The sequence below is a fragment of the Catharus ustulatus genome, chromosome 21 (genome assembly GCF_009819885.2).
Source record: "Catharus ustulatus isolate bCatUst1 chromosome 21, bCatUst1.pri.v2, whole genome shotgun sequence".
Classification (NCBI taxonomy): Eukaryota; Metazoa; Chordata; class Aves; order Passeriformes; family Turdidae; genus Catharus; species Catharus ustulatus.
The window spans coordinates 6143142-6165263 of NC_046241.1; the positions used below are offsets into that span (position 1 = coordinate 6143142).

The 22122-nt window shown below is 44.0% G+C and overlaps 1 protein-coding gene across 23 annotated transcripts in view; it reads right to left on the reverse strand.

Moving 5' to 3' along the window:
• Window positions 1–217: 217 nt before the first annotated feature.
• Window positions 218–22122, reverse strand: part of FNBP1 (formin binding protein 1) — a 91287-nt gene continuing 69382 nt past the window's right edge. For 7 of the 23 annotated variants that reach the window (XM_033077236.2, XM_033077232.2, XM_033077238.2 and 4 more), the window contains 9 exons: window positions 18593–18679; window positions 15491–15505; window positions 15306–15341; window positions 11449–11558; window positions 9622–9754; window positions 8565–8686; window positions 8111–8250; window positions 7628–7786; window positions 4128–5401 (listed from right to left, as the gene is read on the reverse strand). In XM_033077236.2, coding sequence (XP_032933127.1) covers window positions 5367–5401; window positions 7628–7786; window positions 8111–8250; window positions 8565–8686; window positions 9622–9754; window positions 11449–11558; window positions 15306–15341; window positions 15491–15505; window positions 18593–18679 — 837 coding nt within the window. In that variant the 3' untranslated portion in view covers window positions 4128–5366. Of the gene's footprint in view, window positions 3227–4127; window positions 5402–5916; window positions 7787–8110; window positions 8251–8564; window positions 8687–9621; window positions 9755–11448; window positions 11559–15305; window positions 15342–15490; window positions 15506–18592; window positions 18680–22122 lie in introns of those variants that run through there. The other 16 variants (XM_033077237.2, XM_033077246.2, XM_033077247.2 and 13 more) reach the window with 9 other exon arrangements.

The window sequence follows — 22122 nt, forward strand, 5'->3', positions numbered from 1 at the left end:
AATTCAAATTCCCGCTCTCCACTGGACACATCTGTGGGAAGCAGCAGCTCAACAGAGCCCCAGCAAAGAGGCACCAAATTTCTGTTGGGAAGAAAAGCAACAAATCCATTTTTCTTCCTGAATTGCTGATCAAAAGGGCCCAGTGAAACAGCATTTCTGGAATTAAATGTTTATTTAAATATGCAGATGACTTTGTTTCATTGCTACAAGGTCAATATTCGCTTTCAAATGGAAGCACTTTATTTGGTTGAATTCTGTCTCCAGAAATGAATGGGCAACACCAGAACCTTTTACATTGGCAATGAAATCACAACACTGAGATGCCACCGAGATCAGTGCTCAAACACACATACACACACATATACAAATAAAAAAGTGCTCAACATCATCATGTTAAAATAGAATTTGGCTTCTTTTAGGTCTTCTGACATTTCAGGCAGGAAAACAAAAAAAACCCAAAGAACAATATGCATCAAACTAAATGAACTTCTGAAAAATACTCAGCATTAAACACAACTTTGAGTATCAGTAAATATGTTTCTTCTCTATTTACAGGTGTTAAGAAAGGGCATTAGAGACTTTTGCTGGGGATCATGAAATTTCATAGGAGGTACAGTCCAGGCTGCTGGGCAAGATTAGTAAATCCAAGCAGAGTTTTTATAAACCAGTCACATATTTAGTTCTTCAGCGTTTGCCAAAGGTAAATTCTACAAAAATTATTCATTACCCTGAATAATGGCAGCAGAATAAACGTGTGCAGACTATGAGATATGACTGTCACTATTTCTTAAATCAGTTTTAAGATCCAGGCTTTTGGGAACTACTTGCCAAGTTTATAAAAACTCCATACATGGTCTTGTAAAAAAACTTGAGGAATCAATCAGTCAGCTAAAGCTAATGCTCCTTCTACAGCACAATTTAGAAACACAGACATTGCAATTGTTCCAATGTTCCACAGAGGCTGACAATAATATACTGTCCACCCAGATTAAATATAGAAAAGCAAACTTTGATCTAATTTTTACATAGATGGCACAACAAGAGGTGAAAATGAATTCTTAGCTGCTGATTCAACAGTGCATTGGACACGAGAATAAAAATACTGCAGCTAAAAATATTGTAAGGATATTTTTGCACACCTGTTAATTGTTCAACCCTTTAGATCCCCTGGCAGGTGGAGAGCACAAAGCCACAGGTGCCAACCATGGGGATCCCATCCTGCTCCTGATCGGAACAGCTCAGTGCCCATAGCAGCAGCAGTGGTAAGGCAGTGATTTATGGATTCTGACCCTCCAGGGCTGCAGCAGAGCAGCCCCAGCATTGGTGCTGCCTGTGCTCAGCACATTTAGGGTGGGTTTAAATCACAAACCTTCTGCTGGTTCATCCTGGCAACTCTTAAGCACCAATCACAACAGCTACAGGATGAACTGTAGCACCAAGGGACTTTGTAAAAACAAGACTTGGCATCTTAACTGGAGAGAAAGGGACAGAAATATGAACACCACACATAACCCAGCTCAAAAATCACTTCATCCCACATGGAGAGTCTGAGATTCTGGGATGTGTTTTGATGTGCTGACCCTGCAGGACAGCCCAGCAGGCAGCAAAACAACACTCACCTGCCTGCAAACAAACCCTGAGAGGTTTCAGTTTGGGGTCACTGCCCATAGTGGCTTCCATATAAAATTTCTTAACTTGCAGGAATTGTACAGAGAACGCTGGAGTTGCACTAGAGCCAGGAGATTCCCACAGACAAGGTGTGGATCCATGAATAAATTTGGCCCTCAGGAGCTATCAAGTGGCAACTGACTCTTGCAGGGCTCAAACATGTCCATGACTGTAAAACCCAAACAATGGTAACAATTCAGGGGAAACCAAGTGAGAAGAGAGAAGTTTGTAGAAGTTTAGAGGGACGTTGACCCTTTATTAGGCAGTTGAAGTCCAGATCATGTGAATTTTGGAGATAGTGTAGCTCTCTTACCACTGTATGTCATGATAAAGTGCAGAATCACTTATCCTACTTCTGCTTCAAACCAAACCATGTGAGAACAGGGTGGTCACAATTCCTGTCTGGCTGCTGGGTCCAGGTCCAGTCCACGACAAGATGGGAGAAGGAAACAGTGCGGTTTCTTTTTTTTTTTTTTCCTTTCCTCTTTTATTTATCTAGAAAAACTCCGTTATTCCAACATGAACCGATGACAACGCACAGGAGGTCATGCAAAAAGAAGAAGGCAGGTCTGAAATGCTGAAAAACAAACCAACCAAAAAGAAAAACTGCAGAGAGATTAAACCACGAGCCACAAAATAACGTGACCCTGAGGAAGGTGGGCGCAGGCAAGGCAACAGGGCGAGCATGCAGGCTGGAACCAGAGCCAAACGGGGCCTGTGAGCAGCAGCAAGGGCTGCCAACCAAAATGCCACTGTCTGTGTCTGTGTGTGTGTCTGTGTGTGTGTGAGGAACAGCAGGGACACAGGAGGGGGCAGAGAGAACAAGCAGGAAAACAAGTACATACGTGAGCTTCAAGGGTTTCAGGAAACAGCAGGGTCAGAGGGGTTTAATACTTGGAATGAGCATCAGCCTGGATTTGAAAAAAGAGAAATAAAGGCTGACAAGTATTAGTGACCTTTTGGGGAAGGCAGAATGTTGAATAATGCATGTGGATCAGGTTTAATATTGACAAATTGAGAGCCCAGTCCAGCTGCTGCACCACTGGTCCAGGGGAGGTTTTCTCCTCCTTTCCCCGCTCCAGAGAGGAGCTGCAGGCTCAGCACTAAAGGCACCGTGTGAAATGCTGCTGGACCAGGGTGTACACCCAGATGGACTGAGGGACAGGGGGACAGAAAACAGACCAGAACATGCTTGGGACTCTCTGGCTACCCCCTGCATCCAAGGGCAGGCAGCAGTTCTCTGACAGAAGGGATTGGGCTGGGAGAAGTGTGTGTTGTGTTTGACAGGGGGGCTGTGCCAGGCTGGCAGCAGAGTGGGAGAGGCTGATAAGGAAATCCAAGTCACAAGTAGCATGCCATGGAAAAGAGCAAGCATCTGAATGGCACTGGGATGGAATTTAGCTCTGAATTTTTCAAGTGGGAACTCCAGACAAGACTGGGAGTCTGGCTTTCCATGGGTGTGTTTTAACTGCCTGCAGGGTAAACAGACCATTGTGTTTCTCCTTCTGTGACAAGCTCGCCCCGAGGTTCTTGCACCAGCACAAACACCTTTAGGAATCTAAAACATAAGAAAGACAAAAAGAAAGAGACTGGATTAGAAAGAGGCTGGGGGAAATGGGGTCCCTTAAGAGCAGCTCTGCCTGCAGGAGGTTAAAGGAAATAAAGCAGTGAAGCATCTACTGGGTTACAGGGCTCAGGAAGGCTCCTGACTCAGACACAGACCCTGCACCCTCAGCCCTTCCCTCCAGCCTGGGACGAGCATCACTGGGGCTCTGCTGTGCTCTGGGAGTAAAGCACAGGAGCAGGACCCTGCCAGCACCTGCTTTGTGCTACTGAGAACACAAACAGCTTTTTCATTTTCTGTCTGCAAAGCAGCATCTGCTCCAGTGACAGCTCCAGAGACCATCCATGACACTGAACAACAACAGGAAATTAAATCAAAGAATTTGCAGAGGAATCCAGAGCTTTCCTTTCCACCACAGGCTGCAGAGGCCTTTCCTTCTGCAGGGAAGCCAGGAATATGCAGGTCAGTGAACCAGCCCAAGCCTCCAAACCCCTGCTCTGGCCATCCCTGTTCCCACAGACTGAGGGCTGTCCAGTTTGTCCTTTGGCCAAGTGAATCTACAATCCAGGAGCATGATTTGGCCCCAAGTGCTGTATCCAAGGGAATACAGGCTCAGTCCAAACTTCCTTTGCATTTGAGAGACCAGGGGAACCTTCTCACCTCCTCTGCACCCACTTCCATCAAATTCTTCCAAATGACAGCACAAAGAAGTTTTCAGAGCCACAGCAAAATATTTTTCTTGAGAAGAATTGTTTTTGTGCTTAGAGTGAGAAGCAGCTCTGGGCCATTTGCTGTTCCTTAGGAAAGTTAAATTCCACTATTTTTTGCTACTCATTATTGTCATCTACTAGTTACTGTCATTAAAAAAAACTCAAAAACCAAAACCTCACAGGAATGAGAAAATATAATGTTTATTAGAAGACACCATGGTACATCAAGCTATAAAGAGATTCCTGACAGATGATGATTCTTTAAAAAATAAGAATAGAAACAAGACAACCACACTGGCCAGGTTGAACAAACCTTAACACACAACAGCAGTTCCTATGCAAGTCCAGGTGCAGGCAGCTGAGTAACCAAAAACACTTCTCAACATCAGAGGGACTGAGTAGTTACCAAAACAGCTGGGTTAAGCAGAACAGCCTATAAAACCATTTATATTGATACACATATAAAAGGATAAAAACAATTCAAGTAACTTTAGTCTTTAAGTTATGTTATATACATTTTTTTTATACTGGGAGAACTAAGGGCATGTATTTAACAAAAGGATTTTAAAAAGCCACAGTCCAGTTCATAATTACCAACTCCTAAATAATTTGGCAAGCATTAAATAATCAGATATATCCTAGATAAAAAGTGCATCAGCATGGTTAACTTTTACCTATTTATTTATATAAGTCAAGGCTCTGCATGATGGTTACAGCAAAGAGCAGAGCTGCAGCCCTGGGAGTGCCAGAGCTGCCCAGAAGGAATTACTGATATCAGAGGTGAGGGGGAACAGACCCACAGCGCCAAAGGAGCCAAAATGCTCATCAGCCCAGGCTCCAAAAGAGTTTAATCAAGAAGTTTAACCTCCCAAACCAGCCTCTACTGCTGCATGTCACCCAAACAAACACCCAGCCTTTCTGCTGGAAGGGAATGTGGGATTTCTGCTGGGTGCAATGCAGGGTTTGCACAGAGCTGGTTACTCCACGCAGCTTCTGTTGTGTCACACATTTCACAACATCCCTCAGTGAAAGAGTTTTGTTCCCAAGCAGATGATGAGGTACCAGAGTCAGTAACACAGGCTGGTCAGTCTCTGAGCTAGTTCTGTGTTTGAGAGTTCTCAGCACCAGACAGGAAGAGAAAAGCCCTGCAAGATGCTACACCCAGGTGTGCACAGAGGAGCTTCCTGCAGGAATCTCAGTGGGAGCAGAGCCTGCAGCTCTCATTTCTATTCAGGACAACAGTGCTGTCTGCACTGAATGGACACAGGCTGTGACATTTCAGAGCCGACCTGGTACCTAACAAAGTCTTTCAGTGATGGAGATGGGACATTCATCTCTTCTAAAGAAAACCTTCTCAAAGAGAGCTCTTAAAACAACCGTAGCAGCAAACCAGGAGAATAAAGGGTGGACAGGCCTATGCAAACCTACTCAGAGATTTTCTGAAGTGGTTTGTGCACATCTGGAAAAAAAAAAAAAAGGCAAAACAAGATAGGCATTACTGTTCTTTTTGTGGCAGGGTTTGCCAACACCCTCTGACCAGAGGCACCCCTGTAAATGCCATCAGGAGCCCTCACACAGGGGCTGGCAGGGCACAGACCCAGCTTGGTTCCTCTAAAGATCAGGAGGGCACTTGCAGACAACTTACCTGTCCTGCTCAGCTCAGTTCTGCAGCAGAGCCCTGACAACACAGGCTCCAGCTGAGTGAGAAAGCAGCTTCTCACAGAGCACTGAGCAGTGGCACTGAGCTGCCCCTGGCTCGTGGCACCGCCACAGCCTGGCCAGGCAGGTAAAGCTGAGCCAGGACTGGCTCTGCTGCCTGGGACAGTCCCAGGGGCTGCTGTGAGCTCCCACCCTCCTGCCCTTCATGGTGCCAGCTGCTCAATCTTCTTTCCAAAAAGAGGAAAGGATTGTTAAAGTTTGCAAAGGCTTTAGTATTTACAGTATTATCTACAGGAATGTCATCACTTCTGTTTCAAGGACTGAATCAAGTCATTTCTACCAAGACCTTCCAAATCAATCTGCAGCTTCCAACAAAGTTCACCTTTTAAATACAGCAGCATTTCCTCCAAACCTCTATGCTGCATTCTATGAAAAGTTATCTTTTAAACCAGAGACTTGAGAAATAAAATAAGTAAACATTATCGTTCCTATACATCAGATATTCATAGATAACATTTGATTTTGTTCCTGAAATGCAGCAAAATTAATGGAAAAAACTTTAAATTATCTGTAAAACCTCCATTGTGGGTACAGAAATGGCTGCAGCTGTATCAGCCTTCACCCCTAGTACAATTTGCATTTTCACTTGGATGGAAAGGGTCCCTGCCTGTGGCAGAGGGTTGGAATGAGAGGGTCCCTTCCAACCAAACCAGTCTGTGATTCCATGAATTCTAATCCTTCAGCCTTGTTCTGGATATAAATGGGAATGGATGATCCATGTTCCTCTTTCAAAGGTTAATAAAAATCAACAGAGGGGGCTGAATATTTTGTACTCTTTTGCATCTCAACTGAGCATGTATTTGCCAACAGGAACATAAAACCACTGCATTATGGCAAAATAAAACAAGGCCCAGATTTTCAGCAGCAGACAAGGCACTGCACTGATTAACACTGCACTGCTCAAGTTTCAGTGCTGGTTTATGGACACAGCCCTGCCTTCTGTCTTCCTGCTGCCTATAAACCCCAAAGAAAATGGTTCAGTTTGCTTTTGACTTGGATGAGGCTGCTTGGTTCACACCAAGAACTCTCAAGTCTAGGAAACACAACAATCTGAAGGATTAAGTGATTGAATAAGCACAATTATTTAATAGTGGAATTCTAACATATCCTGATTTGAAACAGGTCCAAAATATTTTGATTTCTCAGTGTATCCCATTATCAAGTGTTCAGCACTGGCATTTACTCCAGCCTGGTCTGCCCTGCAGCACTGCTTCCTTTCACAAAACATTGGGGAGGAATTAAAAGCAACAAACAGCAGCTTATGGAGCCCAAACTCTGAATGTCTCCATTGATCTCATGTAAGCCAAAGATTAAACCATTAGTTCTGGTCATCTGAAACAGCAAATACATCTGAAATGTAGCAAGGTGGGGAAGAACAGAGGAGCTTTCTGAATGTGTTACCCATTTATCAAGGACCACAGTGCTCTGTAGAGGGGTTTTGGTAAGAGCTCTCCTTCCCCTTCCACACACACTAAACTAAATTACCACCAGTTTTCAATCCAAGAACACAACAGGCTCTGAAAAGCTCCCACACAGACACAAACCAGCAGTCTGAATATTCCCTCCATGAAGTCCCACTGAGTGACTTTGGGACAGAGTTGACTTGTGGGTGTGTCTGAGATGCCACCTGTGTGTCTGAGGAGAGCCTGAAGGATCCCAAAGGGCTTTGTGCCTCCTGCACTAAGCTGGGTGTGCAATGGCTATGACAGTTGAGCAAACACTGTCCAGGAAAGGCTGCATTTCCCCTCTGCTTTCACAGTCTCCCACACCACCCTTCTCTGAGCAAGAAAAGCACATTTTGCAGTACAACAAGCCATGATTAGTCCACGTACGGAATAATGCACTTGGTGGCATTGTACAGACTCTTAAAAGGCTCTATCTGCAGCACAGAGCAGCTTCAGGGCTGGATTATCTCTGTGAAAGCAAATAAAACAATAATAATAGCATTAAATATAGGTCATAGCACCTTTGGCATTTTTGTCCAAATAGACTTCAACATAGGAGGTGGGGACATAGCCCTCCTCATCTTCGTTCCTCCGGATCCGCGTCCACCCGTCACCCTTGTCCTCTTCTATTACATAGAGCATCTCTCCTTCTGCTACAGAGATTGTTCCTTCATTCTGACCTGAAACACAGCAACAGCAATCAGGAACTCAGACCATGGGTGGACACAGCTTTGTGCATCACTGGCAGCAGGAACAGGAGTTTGTGGTTCAGGAGTCAGCAGTGTGTGCATAAAGAGTCAGACAAATGTGACCCCGAGAGCAGAGTTTTGGTTCTTTCTCTTGTAGAGTTCCTGAGCAACAGGAGCCACATCCCTGTCTTGGTGCCTTTCTACAGAATCACACCAGAGCCTCACTTGGCTACTTCAGGTTTAATGAAGGTTTCCCTTGGCATATGAACATAAAAAAACCCAGTCAGTGAAATGAGGGAAAAGTTGGAGTGATACCTTCAAATGTATAGAGAGCTTTACATGTTCCTATGGTGGGTAGTGGTTCTTCATCATCAAACTCATCATCAAAGTCTGTTGCAGGGATTTTCATCTCAGTCTCCTGGCTTTGCTCTTCTGTGTAACTGCCATCGGGGCTGCTCAAGAGAGGAAAAACACAGCAACTATAGCAACCCACCCCAGCAGCACAGAGAGCCACTCTGCCACCAGGCTGGGGCAAGGGGAAAACCCAGCTGGAGCAGCTCAGTGATTCCAGAGCTGCCTTGGAATCCACAGCTAGCTTGGGCTGTGACTACAGAGAAGTGAGACCCCTCATTTTGAACCATTAAAAGCTGTAAAAACGCTCTGGCTCGCTCGCCTGTCACACAGAACATCAGAGTCAGGAATGCAGGTTTTTGAGGTGGGATAGGGCAGGTCAGGGTGTGTGCAGCCCCAGCCTGCACAGATACTGTACCTCTCTCTGTCCTGGGCACAGCTGTTCACTGCTGCCGGGTTCTGTGCCTCGTACACCCCGCTCTGGCGCCGGGGCTGCTCCGTCCGCGCCGGCAGCCGCCCCTCCACCTCGGCCAGCCAGCCCTGCCAGACAGAAACACACACACAGCTCACCCTGCTGGGACACTCCTCACACCCAGGCCACACAGCAAACCTGCTCATGGCTTTTCAGTTGCTCAGATTCTGGACTGTCTTGCTCAAAGACACACTTATTAAAACGTAACCATTTTCTGAAAACAGCCTGACAGAGAAGCAGCCAGCAGATGATGCTGCTCTAGTCACAACCAAGTAAAATGATGTGTGGCTGCTTAGAGTAGTCTGAGTAACACCAGAAACTCAGCAACTGCTGAATGCACAAGAACAAAAGCTGGGGAGAATGAAAGAGCCACTGATTTCAACCGGGTAGGAAAGCAATGGATAGTAAAACCACATCTGAAATTAATGGGCTGGATCTGTTTATGTTCAAAGCATAATGCAGAAAGTGAAGTCTTTTCTCAGCTGTCTAATCCTTCTCATGTAATTATAATGGGCTTCATCTATTCCAAACACTCCCCTTCTGTTCTGGAGATTTTATATCACCAAGCAGCTTCCTGTCCATGGCAGACTATTCCTTAAACAATATTTCATCTGATGGTTTCTGTCTTGCTGTTAGTCTCTAAATGGTGCTTTGCATTTATGTCACTCTGACTTTCCACAGATGTCTGTAACATGATGCTTCAATTTATTTAATTAATTAAATCAGCATCTGAAGCCCTCTGGGCAGTCCAGAGAACACTGCATTTCCTCTTCACCTCCACTTAATACAATTTGTTTTCTGTGGCAAATTTAACAGTGGGCTGGCAGCCCCAGGAGATGGTGACTGTTTATGTGACACAAATCAGCTCCAAGACCCCAATTAATGCAAAAGTGCTCATGGAGGCCCTGCCCTCACACCCCAAAGTGCACCAATACATCTGGAAAAGTCAGGAAGGCCCTGCTCAGACCTGAGCAGGTTTTTACTGAGATGTTTCCTCCCATACCTCGAATTTCTGAACTTCTAACCGCAGCTTTTCAATGTTCTGCCCCAGCTCTGCCAGTCTGAGGTCCACACTCGCTGCATCTCCCATCTGGGGGTTCTTGATGTACACATCTTTCATCTTTGTTAAGGCATCTCTGAGGGGCAGAACAAAAATAAAACACATTTAAGTGCAGCTGGGGGTAAATGCCTTGAATAAACTGTCTCTTCTTCACTCTGAGTTCAACCTAAGCTGTTACAAAGGGAACTGAGAACACCCAGATGAGGCTTTTGCCCTGTATAGAACCAGCCATTGAAAAAGAACAATAAAATTATTTGCCAGTAGAGAATTTACACTGTCAGAGATGAAGAACAGTGAGTTACCCACAACATGAGAAAATACTTGATATTGATTTTTAGCTTGACATGATTTTTTATGTAGTACAACAGTACCTACTTGCTGCCCTGGGGAAAACAACAATAATAATAAATCTCACACCATTGCAATCTATGACAGCTCCAGCTTTCTAGACTATTATCTTCCCAGTTTTCAGGGCATAGACAAACAGCTGAATCATTATCATCCATCATGGGCTGACCTCCAGTTGAGAAAGTGAAACAAAGATATATCAATAACAGAAACGGAGGGCAAACCAGAAATTCTCACCCAGCCTGTTGCAGCTTGCCTTTAGCAACCAAAATAATCTGAAAGATATTTATTTGTTTCACACTGCTCAAAAGGAAGCTGGCTCCAGATGGTTTGTGTTTGTCACAGCACAGGGACAGACAAACTTGAGGCTACAAAATGTGACCCAGCTGAGTCCCAGGACAGCTTCACTGGGCTGCTGATGGAGATTGCAGAGCTGGAAATGGAATTCTGGGCTGGTTTTAGGCACAACTATTCAGATTTTCTCCAGGCATTAACTGGTGGGAGAGAGGTTAATGAGAGTCCCACGATTCAAGTTAACACTCTTTATACTTTAGAGTTTCCCACCAAACTCTTGACAATTGCAATCCTGTGCCTTTGCCCTGTGTGTATGGAAAGTGGGAAAAAGTGTGGGTGGCAAGGAAGTGGGACTGCTCTGTGCCTGAAGCCCTAAGGGACAATGTTGCAAACATATGAGTCACAATTATTACTGTTTAACTCTTATTTAACTGTTGGTGCTATTTTCTCCTTCATAAACTTTCTTCCTTTAAACTTCACTCTGCTGCAGTTCCATATCTGATTTAAATGTTGGGTTACCTCACAATCAATATGAACAGAAAGAAAAACCTGCACAGAGGAAAACCTAAGTTACCACAGAGGGAAAAATAAAGCAATGACAAATCATATAACCACATTTTCTTATCCATGATAAAGGAGAAATTCTGGGTTAGTAGGCAAAAGAGGCAGGTTCTTGAATGTAGGTTGAACACAAAATGTAGGCAGAACACAAAATGTAGGCACACATGTACAAATGCAAAGCAGTTTTTTAGGGAAAGACCAGTCTCAAAATCCTTCAGGGAAGAAAAGTTGTGTGTCTCACAAACAGAACACACTGAATCTTTAATGCAACTCCAGAATGTGAACAAACACAAAGCACAAACACAGGCTGCCAGAATCAATTAAAGTGTGTAGCTAAAATAGCCTTATTCTCAACCACAATGATAAATGCAGCCTTGTACAAAAAGCATTCACAAAAGCACAGGAGTCATTATCTTCCTGCTTCCAGGAAATCTAAGCTGCAGATCAGAGAGACTTTGGATGATGCCATCATGCCATAAAACCTCTCCTGCTGGGATTTACCCAGGTCCATCACACAGGGGCTCTGCCCAGTGCAATTTCACTTCTCATTGGAGTGGTTTGACTCACCTTGAATCCATCTCTTTCTGAATGTCCCTGTTTAGTTCATCCACCTTTTGCTGAAGTTTCTTTCTTCTTTGCTCAGGTGGGAGATTGCTGAAGTCTTCTGGGCCTGCTCCCTGCACAGAGTGGAATGGAGGGTGGGGGGATAAGGAAAAAAAATTAATAATCCAAGTCTGAAAGAATGCTTTGGGATTGCATTTAGAAAACAGCTTACAAAAACCTGGGCAGAATCAGTGGTCTGAAGCACTGCTATTATTTGTAGTGTTATCAGTGAGGAACTGGATGCTCTCAAAATGATCCCAGGAACACATCCTGCTTCCCTAACAGTGGCTGATCAGCTGGAGAATTCCAGAATTCAACAGCAAAGCTGAGAAATAATTTCTATCTATATTTTTATCACCAATATTTTTTCTAACAGAGCTCCCTTCTCATGGAGAGCTGATCCTTCCTGCCTTCTTTCACTCTGCTACAAACAGCATTCCCATAAAACAGTTCCTGGCTTTTATTCCCATGTCACAGCTGCACTTCTCCTGTGCACTGAGTGCTGGTCCAACACAGTTCATTGATGTCAGGGCTCTCCTGAACACACCAAGCTAACAGAAGCACTCCCCACTGGACTCTGCAATTTAAAAAACATGCTGCTTACTTTCCAGGGTGCACCTTCCACGCCAAAGTCTCTCAGCTTTTCCTCTCTCACTTGTACTCACACAAAAACCAGAAGTTATATCAAAGCCATAGAATCAGTCAGTTCAAAATCATAACCAAAGGAAAAAAAAATGTGAATACCACAGTGGTTACCTTTGTGTGATTCTGCTTGAAAACCCCTTTTCTGCCTTCTGCTATGTCTCCTCTTGATTGCCTCAATTTGATATAGCAGATAGATGACACATAAAATACATCCACACTCTTTTCTTCACAGTAACACCTATTTTTGCCTTGCCAGAAGGCAATGGAGGCAGATTGGGTGTGCTCTACTGAACACACATCAATACTGATTAGTTGCACCATAAGGGAGTGAGATTCTTGTGCATAGCTGGAATTTGGGCAGGTTTTGCTTGTTTTGCCTTCTGCTCATTTCCTGTCCCATTTCTAAGGGGGATATGGGAGAAAGGAAGGTAAAAGCACAGAGCTGAGTAACCAAATTCAGTTCACCAGCTCACTGAGAGCCTGGGAGCAGGGCTGGGCCATCAGTCTTGCTAAAACACCAAATTTCTCTCTGAGGAGAGTGATTTAGAGGAGACACTGCCACAAAAGCTGCTCATTAGATCCATGGCTCTGTACTGAATGTGCTGGGACACTGTGACTTTCTCCTGCAGCTGCAGAACAAGCTGTGCAAAGCCACTCTGGGGGTGTCAGACAGCTGGAGGACAAGCACAAACAGGTCACCTTCTCCTCTGCACTGGCCATTCCAAAGCCACAGAGTTGAGGAAATTGCTGCTGTACTGATTGCCAGTCAAAGATGGCATGTGCTGCTAGGGAAGCCTTGAGTATCTGTGCAATAATACACTTAAAATTCCATTTGTGAGACAATGAGAAAGCAAATTTCAGACAAATTACTAAGAAAGTTATTCTGATTCTGAAACTTTACCCACAGAGTCCTTCCAGTGCTTACATTGTTTGATGTGCCTGGTAGAGCAGAGATCTATTTTAATTTACTCTTTAACATTCAGATTGTGCTCGACAGTAACTCCCACATCACAACAGACATGAGAGTGATTCAATCTATTTCATGGATAATCTACACTAAAGCCATACACATCTTTTTAAGGCAAAGCATCTGGAGGCAGCTTTGTAAACAAACAAGCAGTTACAGGAAAGTCTAGATCACATTTTCTGACATATCCTCCTCACTTCTAAGCAGAAGAGACAGGCTTGAAAACATCCCAGTTGTACAGCAGTAGACTGCAACAGAGTAAAATTTGGAAAAGCATCTTTTTGGAATCTTATTTTTGATTCTTCAACTTCATTCAAGAGTTCTAAGCTGGACCAAACCCAGCAGCTTGGCTCACAATGCTTCAGACCAAAGCAGGAGCTGCACACCCACGGCTGGGAGGGGACCTCACCCCAACTTTAATCTGTGCTCAGGAATTTCCTATCAGGAGCTGAAGCCCCTGCTCCAAAAAGGAGAGTCAAGGAGCAGTTTTTACACACTTCATGCTCTCAAGCACAAACACACCTGGGCTACCTCTCAAGTCCTGGACATGTTCTATGTTTTTAGAAATGCTGCAGCAGTGAGGAGAGGGGGAAGCTGTGCTATTTCTGATGTGCTGCTCACAAGGTCTCCTTGCAGAAAGACAATGAGATTTAGGATTCAAATTGTCCCAAGATGAAGGACTGGGAAAGCAGAGGCTGTGCTAGGACTGGTTTCTGGGCTGGAGCTGCATGTGAGGAGAACATCAGCTTTTTCAGCCTCAGTTTTGGCTCTTGCATAGTGAGATATCCAAGATGAGATTACAAAAAGCTGCTTTTCTCCATCTGAGGTGGAAGTGGGTCTCAGCCCTCCCTGCACATCTTTCCAATTTCTGCAATTCCCAGGGAAAGGCCATGTCAGCCATTTTTGGAGGATTTATTCCTACAAACAAAGGCTTAACTCAGCTCCACAGCACACTAGCACTGTGACCAAGAAAATGAGTGGAAATCTGGTATAAATGCATTGGACTCCCAATGGCTTGGTTATAGCCAAAAGAAACTCTGCATGGATTCCAGGCACTCCCACCATTCCTCAGACCTGCCACAGGTCTTCAGTGAGAAGCAACCTTGCTAAAGGAGCCCAAGAAAGTCACTGTGCAGCCAGAGCAGCTGCAGGACCCAGAGCTGCTCCAGGCAGATCTGGTGCCCCACACCTTTCTCTGGATGAGCTGCCATGAGCAGGAGAGCCCCACAATGATGTGTCCAAGCACAAGATTTATGTAGAATCACAGAACAATTTGTGTTGGAGGGAATCTTAAAGCTCATCTTGTTCCAACCCCTGCCATGGGCAGGGACAACTTCCACTGTCCCAGGCTGCTCCAAGCCCCATCCAGCCTGGCCTTGGACACTTCCAGGGATGGGGCAGCCACAGCTCCTCTGGGAACCTGTGCCAGGGCCTCAGCAGGGAAAGGAAAGCACCCAAACTGGTGAGGAATAAGAGAAGTTGGAAGCTAACACAGTTTAGGTGTCCCTGTGGATCCTGTGAGGTCCCCAAATGCCATCCCTGGCTGTGGCTCTGGTGTGTTTGCACAAGGTGGGGCAGCACACCAGGCACATTCTCCTGCTGAGGGGCTCTCAGGGCCAGAGGAATGTGGACAAGGTGTGGAGTGTCTCAAGTAGAACAGCACCTTGTGCATGGAGCTCAGCATGCAATCTGCTTCCCCAGGTCTGCTCACCCCTCCCCTTCCCAGCTCAGTAACATCTTTATCTTACCACAGTTCAAGAAACCTTCCCAGCTGCATCCAAGATGGATTTAGGATTCACACATATACATACTCTCAATTTGCAAATTCAAATCAGATTGAGTTAACCTTGTTGGTTAAGGTTTACAGAATTTTAATTAATGTCATTATTGGTTATTCTGAAGGACTACATAGGGCTGTAAAATGTAGGCAATAATGATACAGATTTCCAGAAATTCTGGACATGGAAAGCAAACTTTGCAGCTACTTTATACAGAAAGACATGCATGGCTCTCTGGAAAAAGTCCAGCAAGCACAGAAACCTTTAATTTTTTCCCTTCTTTTAATGTTTTAATATATACTTACACAGTAGCAGCATTACTCAATGCTGCTTTTCTACATTTTCATAGCCCTAGATTATAAAAGTGAAAACTAAACTATATATTAGAGTTAATTTTTTAGCAGCTTATTAGAAGACTGAATTCTGATCACCTCTATTAGACTCCAGACCTGTGTATTCAGATTTATCTGATAAATGTCAAAAAAAGCAAACACAAAGAAGAAACAAATTTAACAGTTAATTTCAGTGTCATGTCACATGTGGCACAGTGCACATTAAAACACACACAGGAAACTGTGATTAAAACACAGGACAGGCATGCTGTAAATGTGCTTACCAGCTTGAGAGAAAGCTTCATGTAAAATTGGAGAGATACAGGGTTGGGGGAGAGAGAGAAAAAACAACAGTGCATCAGTAGAAGAGGAACTTTTTCAGGCTGATGTTACAATAAAATGACACAATCCCCTTGCTGTTGGAAGGCAAAATGGGTCACACTAAGAGATCTGTGCAAAAGTTCACAAGATGGGCTTGGGCAGCTGCCATGGCCTGGCCAGCAATGGGAATGGGAAGTGCTGGACCTGGGCACAGGTGAAATTGGGTCTGGACTGACTGACAGCAGCACAACAACAACACTGGGAGCTCTCACCACAGCAACAGCACTGAGCTGGGAAAAACTCACAGCTTGCAAATGTATGGGTGTCACTGTAGATCAAAAATGTGCTGAAATGCATCAGGCACTTCAGGGAAGGGTTTGGGGGTAAGCCCTGAGCCAAAGCTCGGGGGAGAGGTGAGGAGCAGCTCCAGCAGCACCCAGCACCATGGCACCTCCAGGGAATGCCTGCTTCTCTGGCTGCAGCCAAGGACAGCAGCCCTGGACTGTCCCTGTGGGCTGCACAGTGCTGCCCAGGCAGGCACAGAAAGCCATTCCACATTCCTGAACAACTCAGAAACAAATACTCAGACTCAAACGTACTTTGGCCATAGTCAGAGAAGGTCAGGCCCAAGGAGGAGGAAACAAATATCTATTCCCTTGACACCAAATTGGTTCTATGACAGTGTGGTAAGACATTATTCAACCTCCTTAAAAGATATACATGATCTAATTCTTCAGAAGTTACCACATTTCCTCGGACAGAGCCCAAACATTATCTTTTAGTTATTCTGGGAAAGCAAGACTGAAAGCAAGACTGGAGCAGCTCTGCCCTGCCTCACCTGCACACACAGCCCTGGGCAGGTGACCAAGAAATCCCAGGTGAACAGCTGTGCCTGGGCACCCAACCACCAAAATTCCCAAAGTCACTTCCAGCACTGCAAAATGACAAAACTGCTGCAGTTCAGAGGGGTTTCCAAGAGACAGGGAGACTAAAGGGCTCAGCCTGTGCCAAGCACAAGGGAGCTGCTGCTCCAGACCTAAAGCCAGATAGAAAGGGAGAATTCAGACTGCCCCCAGCCTCCTCCTCCAGCAAAGGGCACTGAGCTTGCCCTGCCAGCTCTCAGGGGCAGCAGTTGTGAAACGCTCCAACCACCCCACAAACCTGAGGTGAATAAAAGCACATGCTCAATGTTAACAACAGCTGAAAGGTAAAGGTTGGAAATGCCTCTCTCCAGGCAAGGATTTGTGCTGCCAGACTTGGGAACATCTTTTCATTCAAGTTCTCTGTCACTACCAACAATGGTGTTCTCAAACAGATGCTCCATTTTTAGCAAAAACACAGTTCATTAGGGCTGGATTTAAAATAAAGCCTCCACACCTCTTGTGGGCAGTTGATTTAAGAAATACACTTTTTTTCCCCCCCAAAAATAACAATTCCCATTAGTTACCAGGATTTGTACAGCAACACATGCCAGCCATTCAAGGAAAATAAATGGCCTTGAAATAATAGTGAAATGCTGCATGTGAACTGATCCTTCAGTGCCAAGGCAGCAGTGACACTTCCCTCTGCAGTCCAGTCCATTAGGGAACAAACACATGATAATAATCACAGTGCCACAAAGAAATTCACCCTCTGAGCTAAAGAGGTCATTAAAAAAATAAAGCAAACAAAACCAATCCATTGGAGAGAGTGATCACAGAAGGAGAAAGAATGGTCTGAAGAAATTCAGCGTAGGCAGCTTGTGTTTGCATCATTGCTTTAGCACTCCTGTGAACTTTAGCATAGACATGATCAGCACAAATTGAGATTCTTGTACATAGATACGGACAAGACTCATGGTGCAGAATAAATATTTACCTATGAAGCACTCTAGGAAGGCACAGATGTATGCTACATGCTCTAGTGGCTAAACACTACTCACTAAAGGCACTAAATACTGCGGAGAATCATCTGCATCAGGGCTACTCTTGTGCTGCAAATTCAGCAAATTTGAAAGGGATTACAGACACTGTATGCCCAATTCTTTTGCTGTTAAGTATGACAAAAATAGAGAACTTATTAATAGCATTTCCAAATAGTACATCAAGGATTGTTATAACCAGTATAAATAAAGCAGTTCATAGGCTGGAAACAATGAAATGCTGAAATAAGTCATATTCACAGTTTTCCATTTCTGAAATTTATTGGTAATTTTATGTGACAGTGATTCAGTTTCTATAAACAAATATAAGCAGATTGAAAATAAATCTGCATTAAACACTACATAACTACTTTTGCCCATTCTGTTGGGTTTTTCACAGCTAGAAACTTGCTCACAGCTCCTGGGAGAACAAAGGCATTTCCCCCCGAATGATCAAATAAATTACATTTCCTTCAAATGAGCAAATATGTTTCAAGCTGTCAATTTAAACCATGCCTAGTTTAGTCTAGCAGGGAAAAAATGAAGAGTCTAAGAGCCACAAGCTTCAATAACACATGAGGGAGCATGAAAGCCAGCAGGTCCATGTGTTATTGGACAGTCACGGCCACCAACCTCACTTACAGAAAACAGGCTTGAAATAAATCACTGGACTTCCATACATACAACCAAGAGGTAATTTTCTTTTCTTTTCTTTCTTTTTTGTGGCCCTGTAACCATCTCCCCATACTCTGCTTTGTCCAAGTAGCAGATTTAGAGGTCACATATCTTGATTCCATGAACTGCCATCATTACAGACAGCTCACAGGAGCTTCCCAAGGCTCTAGGGAACACTCCACAACCAAGGCACAGAACTTTTGTGATGCTCAAGACTGCATTGATTAAATAATTTAAAAATAAATGTGCAGAACCCGTTTACAACACTTTGAATTTCACAGGTCCAGCTACTTCAATTGTGCCAATTTCAGCATTTCCAGGACTAGCAGACATGACCTTTCCTGCACATCACACCATAAGCTGCCACTTGCCTCCCACCAAATTGTCCTTGGCTCTTTGCCAAAGCACATTGCCACAGCACACTGCTTGTAAGTGGGGTTAGCGACTGTGCAGCAACAGTATGGGCTGATCACACCATACTCAGACTTACAACATATTCCCTAGCCTCAATGGCACACGTGGGTGTCCCTAAAGTCCTCTTCATGAGTTCTTTGTGAATATACAAAGACTGTGTCTGCTGGTGAGTCAGCAAGAGAAAACACACATTGGTTACACCGGGATGAGCACAGCACCTCTGTGTTCACTGCTCTACAGCAAAAGAAAGCTGGGTGTTTAATTCCCCTCAAAGTGCAGAGTGGGAACCTCCTGGCAAGCAGGTGCAGGGCAGAAGTTCAGCATGCTCAGAGAGATCAGAACATCTGGTATTTTTAAATGCTTGTTTAAATACCAAGGTGAGAAGACATCTCTTGGTGCTAGAACAAACCAGGGATTTAATGACCCCACCCACCAAAAAGCCCCAGTGTTGGCACAGAGGGAGCTTGGGTTGGAACAACAAATGTTCCCAGGGCAGGTGGAGAGGGGTGGTTTGCTTGCTGCCTCTGCATGCTCACACAACAAAGAACTGAGCAGTGGGGCAGATTCAGAGCTCAGTGTGGAGGGACAGGAGTGCACAGAGTGTCAGAGATGGGCGGGGAGGGACAACAGCAACAGTGCAATGGAAATAAAATCACATTGTAATGAAGTCAACAACTTCCACTAGAAAGGAAACCACAAAATTTCCTCCGTGTGCTTTATGGAACTTGGATGGTGGCAGTAATGTCTGCCCCAGCTCCCATCCTCCCTGCTCAGTCATTTCCCAGGCTCTGGGGAGAGGGAGGAAAGCCAAGTCCACACAGATCACACAGAGTCAAAAGGTGTAAGTTCTACCCCTGGATGTTGCTAGTTTGGAGGATTGCTCTTTGAAAAAAAACAAATGGTGCTGATGTTACTGCCACTGCAGCAATAAAACTAAAGAACACAAAATTAATACCAACCAGCAGAATACCGAGTTTCCTTTGTCCTCAAAATGGAATTAGAAAAAGCAGAGCAAGCATAAATGAAATTATAAGTTATGTAACTGGTTCCTCATTCTTTGTGCTCTTCTGGCTTCAACTTCCCTAAAGAGATGAAGCTGATTTGAAGGGTTGCACTAATTTTATGGTGTCTTTTAAAGCAGCTATTAGAAAAAACACTCCCAAAAAATGTATGACAGTTTTTTCCCCTTCTCCTAGTTCTGATCCATAATAAGTGCTCTAACAGTTTTATGGTATTCTCTATAATGGACATTTCTGCTGGGGTTTTGTATTTTGAATAAAATACAAAAATGTGATTAGAAAACCATAGACACTGACAAAAGTCAGCACCTAAATTTTTTTTGTTGTTATTTTTTTTAAACAGACTAGGATTTCATACTGGCAGTGACCACTGATACTGGTTTTGGTGCCTCCACATTAACCTTGTATCTGTTGTGAATTATTCAGGCATCTGCTTCCTCCCATGAAAACAAGATTCATTAGATTTTTGGTTTGGAAGCAAAATTAAAACCAGTCTGGGCACAGAACATATCACAGCTTATTATATAATTTGTTTTAACAGTCACCAGTGATTTTGCCAAATGCAACCTTAGATGCTAAACTAAAATTTTAAAAGGAAATTGCTAAAACACACTCCCCTCTCCAGACAGGCTCTGATCTCTCAGATTTCATGGAGGAGTTGTATGGGAATCCATTCACATGTTCTGTTTCAGGGATCAGTTACAACCTGCAATTCCTGCTGCTGGAATTTATCCTGCCATGGTCTCAGGACTTGCTTGTGTCAAATAGTTACTTTTCCTTATTCCTTAAGGCAGTGCAAAAATAGAGTGTGATCCCATTTTTTCTGAAGAAAACTTAGTTCCCTGGCTTTGTAGGATTTGAAAGCTCAGGTTATCAAGAAATCCAGGAAGCACCTGCTTGGCAGTTTGGCAGAATACTCCAAAATAAGACTTGAAGAGCCTTTGGGCACCTTCACTGAAGGTGTCTGGAGTGGAATTCTGCCAAGGAACAAACCCAGCAGTGCAGAGACAATTCAGAGCAAATGAAATGATCCAAACTCCTGTTACACTGTGCTGCCCTGCTGGTCCCTGCATGACCTTGCTAAAAGTTGCTTCCCTGATGTACAAATCAAATGTTTTTCTGTGCAGAGGAGATTTCCACCCTACATCCTCCTCATTCCTCTGGGAACACCACAATCCAGTATTCCTGACATTAATGCTCATGGTCCTGAGCAAAATTAAGATGTTTTGGGATTTTATTTAATTATTTTCTATTCTCCTGTAAAAGAAATCTTACTAAACTTAGTAAGATTAAAGCAGAATTAACAGTACTGTCCAGTTGTAACTAACATAACAAGGGTCATATCAACTGAAAGAAATATCAAGCACTCATTTTTCACCTGATAAATTTAAAGGGACTTGTGGGTGGTTCTCGATTTTCTTTTTGCCTGGTTAGATTGATTTTATTTCTGAAGGTCATACAGCACTTTGATGATCCCTTAATCTGATCATTTGTAAAAAAATATCACTAAGGACCCATAAAATGTGAATTTGACAAGTGTCCAAATGAGACAGAGCAAGCTGCCAGAGATTTGCAGCCTCTCCTCCTCCTCATATCTCTGGATGATCCAAGGGGCCTGAATTCATCCCTCTGGGATAAGAGATGATGATCTGAACACTGGACTCCAAATCCTGAGGATGAGTCAGGCAGGAAAAGTATTTACATACAAACATCCTGGTAGCTGACAGGGGAAGGAAATGAAATAGCAAAAAAACACAGTGAAAGGTTTAAATGAAGATTTAGCAACAGCCCTTCCCTGCACATTCTCAATGAATGTGTCAGCAGAAACTTGAGGGATTCCAGAGAAGACTACAGGACATTGTTCTCATTATTTTGCCTTTCACACAAAGCACTTAAAACAATATGGCATGCAGAATTCTTAAGGTGTGCTTGGATTTCTTAGATAATACATTAAATAATGGTCTTCCTTCAGGAACTATTTAAAGCAATCAGTTATATTTGTTTATATGGCCAAGCAATCAGTGAATAGGCATCTGTAGATTTGAAATACAAACTGAAGTGCCCTTGAAACTACAAACCAGTGTTTTCAGTCAAGTAGGAAATACTCAGAACTATTTTCAACACTTTGAATGCCACTATGGAGCATCAGACTGCAGCACATCCCCTGACCTGCAGCAGTGCCCCCAGCACTGCCAGGACCAGGAGGGCTCCAGGTGCCACCCCTGCAGTGGTGCCACCTCCCAGCACATCCTCAGCTCTGCTGCTGCACAAGCAGAACTGAAAGTCTGTCTGTACCTGGCAAAACCACGGAGAGAAGACGCTCTGAGCCAAACTGCAACTGAGGGAAGGAGGGACCTGTACAGAACCTGCCTCTGGACAGCTCAGAAACTTCCCACTTCCCCAGTGAAACTGGGATGGGAAGAAATGGGATTTTTTTTGTGTTCTGAGTATCCCATTAAATGGTAATTTCTTAGCAAAGAACTGAAACTGTTTAAAACATCTTTATTTTTAACTGTTCTGTTTGCAACCAGGCGAGACAGTGCATTGTTTACAGCGCTGTTCTCAGTTCTTTGTAACCAACCACTGA